Here is a 5,897-nt window from a genome sequence, read left to right as displayed (position 1 = left end):
AACAGTTCCCTACAAAAAATCTAGTACTAGGCCATAGCTGGCAAATCTTGAAGGAGCATCAGGGAATCTCTGTGTGCCACCACATGTGCCCCTTGTGGTGGCTTTTTGCTTTGCACCCTCTTTATCCCCCAGCAGAAACATCAGTGATGCCAAGTAGCACTGTAACAAAAGCATCTGATACTGTTGCATGTTTTGGAGGTGGTGCTGCTAACCAGGAAGATTATCGGAGAGTACTCATCCTGATTCTGTGAGATATCAAAGGAGTGAGAAAGGCACAGCACAGAGCACCTCCACCTCCCAACAGAGTGTCTGTCACAGAAAGAACAAAGCTGAACTGGTGCCAACATGCACTTAACTTGTGGAGTAGCTATCTCCAGCAGTTAAAAGACGAGCCTCCGCACACACTCCACATCGGTGTTTCTCTGTTGGCAACCAAGATGAAGAAAGGTGCTCTCGCTCTCTTCCTCATCCTCCTCACCTTTGCTTCCCATGGCATATGGTGTGAAGCAGCTCGGAGAGGCACCATGGCTGATGCAGCTCATCATCATCTGAGGCCTCATCCCCAGGTGCAGGGATTGCATGGTCAGTAGTTTGTGTACATCATCCCCTATTTGCTCTCAACTTTCTTGATATTTAAACTTCACCCTTACAAAAGTATTCCTGGAATTGCCGCTTACTTTCCAGAAACCCAAGGCAGGAGGCTCCTGGGGAAGCTGGAGCACATGGCAGGTGGTGGCCCCGGCGGTGGAGCAAGTGGCGGCGGGAGGAACACCGGTGGCGGTGCGGCGAACACGAGGCCGCACAATACCAAGAACGGCGGCGCTGTGGCCCTGCCGGAACCGGTGACCTCCGTTCTGGCACTGGTCTTCAGCACTACCATTCTTCTCTCGGTGCTCAGCTTCTAAAGTACGGATCTTGATCCGGGTGGTACTGCTAGTATCTGTGTAGTGTTGCAGTTTCAGAAATTGTTTGCCTAACGTTTGTGGGTATCGCACTAATATGTTTACCTAATTTGTGCTTCTTAAGTTCTTGAATTATCAAGCTGCTATGTTTGGTCAGCAGGTACCAGATTATCCTGCTATACGGGAAAATATAAGTATGTACACCAACCATCGACAATATGCGTGGATAAAATGGAATTCAGACATTGCATACACTAAAATGCCGTATGTTCCTGGGCATCCATGTATTTCATCTAATTTTGATTTAAATAAGTGAATATTTTCTTTGGAGGCCGAGCTCCATGGAGCTCGGTTTTGAAAAATTCAAAATTCATATTTTCTACATTTCAAAAAATTCTAAAAAAACAAAGATATACATGAAGGCATAACACACATGTGTGTAAACTTTCAGGGCAAAGTACGTTGAAATGAGGGCGGTGCAAAAAAGACAAATCTGAGGCTTTTTAACACAAGACACTATTCATCCTCCCAGGCCATGAATTTATCTTTTTTATACAGGTCCCATTTCAATGTTTTTCATCCTGAATTTTACACACATACACATAACATCCTTGTTTACTTTCACATTTTTTTCAAAATTTTTTGAAACCAAAAGAATTGAATTTTGATTTTTTTTCAAAAGAAGGCCTCCATGGAGGCTGAGAGGCAAACGTTCGTTCTCTTCAATAAGACATTTTGTTAGTACTTGTAATTTGCACACGGAGGACAAAATTATCTTCAGTCAGAGATGCCATTTGGAAGCAAAACTGAACATAATCTTGTTACTATATAATCCTACGAGTATGAAATCTGGATGTTGATTTTTTTTTTTTTGAATTTACTATTCATCTGAGGTGCACCAAACTGTTGGAATTAGGGCTTTAACCCATTTGTTATATCCAATAAAGGTTTTAAATATATCAACATCCAGATTTCATACTCGTAGGATTATATAGTAACAAGATTATGTTCAGTTTTGCTTCCAAATGGCATCTCTGACTGAAGATAATTCTACTCGTAGGACTATATTTTTTTCAGATTTTTTTGAAACCTTAAATGTGATTTTCAAAGTATTTAAAATAAAGTCCTCCAATACACCCGGGTTCCAAAAATCCACTCTCGTAGTAACATAAGTGTGGTGACATGCAAAGCTTTATTTATTAGGCAATAGATTCATATTGCATTGGAACATGTGAGGTTACAGTAACTAGCTAAGTTACTGAAACTACCTCTCTTCTCATTAACTCATTGCCACATAAGCAAATTTGCTGAGTTGGACTCGATGTTACTGCTGAAATTACTCCCACTGTGGTTAGTCTTAGTATTGTTGTTTCACTTCCCTTATTTCTCGCGTTGCTTTTTTTATTTTTTACATGGTAATATGTGTCTCATTCATATCATAAAGATCAAAATACAAGTCACGTAAGGACCAACATGACAAAACTGAAAAGACAATAGAACATCTCTGAGTTTGACATCAACGCCTGTCACCTGCCTCCGGCACCACCACAGCAGCCACCGAAGAAAAGAATGATGGATCACCTCCTCACCCGAGCTCGACGTGCCTCCATCGCTGATATGCAATTTTGCAGACATCCAAGGTGACTCACCAAAAGTGAAGCCATTGCCATTGAACAAATCAGACAGGAGCAACACCCCATGCATGCAATCGAACTCCAAATCTGGCACCCCACCACGACTAAGACGCCAAAGGAGGAAACCACACCTGCCCTCCATCAACCATGAAACCGGCACACATTCCATCTTTCAGATGTCATCGATGCAGACCACAATCTGCATCCGCTCCTGGACTACCTCCCAAGCTCCATGCCGATGTTGGAGTAGACGTCGTCGCAACGACGGAGCCTGAGGACACATGTCCACCACGAGGATGCCACCGCCACACCATCCTTACTTGAACAGATTTGTTTCCAAAACCGTCCCCAACCATAGGGCCGATCGCCTTGCCGGGGAAGGATCTGAAGAATCTTTATTCAGCATCACCATCGCCGTCGCCGAAGTCAAGATGATGAACAACCTAAAAATGAAGCTACTTTAGCCTATAACTATCCACACACATGTGGATCCGGCGACCCCCCTCCCCCCTCCCCCCTCACTCGGTCGTCGGCAGAGGGGAGCCACTAGAGGAGGACACCAGAGGAACTCTCCATGGGAGAGACGCTGGCAAGATTGCCCTATTTCTTCCAGAGGAAGAAAGAACAACCCGGTATGGTCCTTTTGTCATCTCTACTACTTAAAATATGCATTATACGTATACTACTTAAAAAGAATGCAAGGTTTCATGTTTCACTTTTCTTTTCACCACCCATTCGTCCAATTTTCCCTGTATGATAATCAGTCATCTTTATTTACTTACCTTCTTAACCACTATCACACCCGCAAAAAAATAAACCACTATCACTTTAGTTTACTTGTCCAACTTCTCATCAAAATATAAGATAAATCAAGGGCAAGATTCGACACATACTCCACTCGTTCCAAAATACAAGGTGTATTAGTTTTATACTACTTAAAAAGAATGTAATGTTTCATGTTTCACCTTTTTCCACCATCCCGACATCCAATATTCCCTGTATTATAATAAATCACATTATCACTTGAATTTACTTACCAAACTTGTCACTGAAATCTCTACTCTCTACTACTTAAAATACTGTACGATTCTCATTTCACTTTTCTTTCCACCATCCTTTCATCCAACCTTCCTTATATAATAATAAATCAACTTAATTTAGTTACCTTTTGAACCAGTTACACTTTAATTTGCTTATCAAACTTTGCATCAAAATATAAGGTAAATCATGGGCAGAAATTGATAATCATTTATTTACACAATCGCATTATTATAGGCAGGTAAATCATAAGCCGTCACACTAGAAGATTTATATCCCCTTACAATGCACGTGCATTGTTCTAGTATAAGATAATATCTCTACTACTTTACAAAAACGTAAGGTTTCCATTTCACCTTTCTTTCCACCATTCATTCGTCCAACCTTCCATGTATATGATAATCAATCACCTTAATTTACATACCTTCTTTAGCAATTCCACTTTAATCTACTTACCAAACTTCTAATCAAAATACAAGGTAATTCAAGGGCATAATTTGATGAACATTTATTTACACAATCGCATTATTATTGACAGGTAAATCACAAGCTAACGTACTAGAATATTTATATCCCGTTGCAACGCATGGGCATTGTTCTAGTATACTACTTAAAAAGAATGTCAGGTTTCACGTTTCACTTTTATTTCCACCACCTCTTTGTCCAACTTTCCCTATATTACAATCAATCACATTAATTTGCTTACCTTCTTAACCACTATCACTTTAATTTACTTACCAAACTTCTCATCAAAATATAAGATAAATCACGGGCCAGATTTGGTACATGCTCCATCCGTTCCAAAATATAAGGTGTATTACTTTTTTTTCAAAAGTCAAACATGTGCATGTTTGACCACGTTCTTAGAAAAAATATCAATACCTACATTATAAAATTTGTAACATTGGATCTATCATGAAATGCATTTTCATATTTTAATCATTTTGTATTGTAGATGTCGATATTTTGTTCTTGTAACATCCCAAACTCCAATATTTTGGAATGCTAATTATTTAAATAGAATTAGCTAGAACTTGCGTGTAGTTTTTTTAGCCTAGATAGTTTTGACTAGGATTTTAAATTTTGGAATTTAAATGAATACTAATTGAGAGGGAATAAAAGGAATTTCCCAAATTGATGTTGGATCTTAACATATTTTATTCTTTAAAACAATTTCAACTATAAAATTAAAAGAGAGAAGGTAATATGACTCCTTCGATATAAATGAGTTGGTAAATGTAGTCAGACTCTACTGATGCAGTGGCAACCAAGCACCACAGCCCAATCCTCGGCGCAGTAGAAGCCTGACTTTTTTTTTCTTCGACGAACGATTCTCAACATGGTTCGGCTGATAATTAGGTGCCCGAACGAGCCCTCTCGTTTTTTAACACAATATACATACGCTCGTTTACTTTCGTTACACGGACACCATCACGCACATGTCGTGTCCTAGTATTTTCCTTGACGCGCAAGCCTCGTCTCTTCGACTTATAAATAGGGCATCAGGTACAGCGAACCTCCCTGGCAACCTTCCATTAAAATCATTGTTATTCTCACGATTCGTTTGACAAGGCACATCTACTCATATGATCTGTTCCAAACAGACGTTTTTAACTACATATCCAATTTGGAGGCCCCCGTCGTTTGACTTTCGCGACAAAATAGGTCATCCGCATTATCCATCCAAGTCAACGAGCTTCATATCTGCAATTTAAGAGTTCGACCTAGCATTCCCTATCATTATCTATATTCTATAATATTTGTGTTCATTTGGTTCTTAAACTGGATTTGGAGTTTATTCGATTGCAACTACTTTCAGGTATAGATTATGAGTAATTTGCAGAGAGAGTTGTCGCATCAATGAGATATTAATAACTTCATTGACTATCAGGCAAGATGCACTTTTTGATCATGTTCCATCCTATATTCTGCTATGCATGTAGTATCTTGTATGAACATAATAGTATGCATGTGTAGGACTTACGATATGCTATATGTTTGGTTTGATCCTATTTTTCCTTGTCACTGTATTCGGGAATAATTAGTTATGTTGTGTCATTGTGTGCTTAGCTTTGTTATGGTATATGGGGTAGCTTCTTGTATTCACATCACACACGTAACTGCCGCTGGTCTACACGCACAAAGGGAGGGCACTCATGCTGGTTCTCCTCGTCCATCAGATCTACACCGAAAAACTTCATCGAATGGAGAACGCGTAAACATAAAAGGTTTCTCCTCGACAAGATGAATCCATTTAGTGAATGAAATCCAAGTTTCGTCCACCATAGGTCTTCAATTTCACAATCTAGTGTAGAGGCATTCC

General features: G+C 39.6%; 1 protein-coding gene across 1 annotated transcript; it reads left to right on the top strand.

Annotated features, from left to right (window-relative positions):
- The first annotated feature begins 255 nt into the window (after positions 1-255).
- LOC123152596 (uncharacterized) lies at positions 256-1,112 on the top strand. The gene is made up of 2 exons (XM_044572101.1): positions 256-582; positions 685-1,112. Exons 1-2 carry the CDS (start codon positions 438-440, stop codon positions 903-905), a joined length of 366 nt encoding a protein of 121 aa, XP_044428036.1. The 5' UTR covers positions 256-437; the 3' UTR covers positions 906-1,112.
- Positions 1,113-5,897: the final 4,785 nt, after the last annotated feature.

Source organism: Triticum aestivum, chromosome 7A (assembly GCF_018294505.1).
Source record: "Triticum aestivum cultivar Chinese Spring chromosome 7A, IWGSC CS RefSeq v2.1, whole genome shotgun sequence".
NCBI lineage: Eukaryota > Viridiplantae > Streptophyta > Magnoliopsida > Poales > Poaceae > Triticum > Triticum aestivum.
The sequence above is the reverse complement of the archived record's forward strand: the minus strand, read 5'-3'. Positions and strand labels throughout refer to the sequence as shown.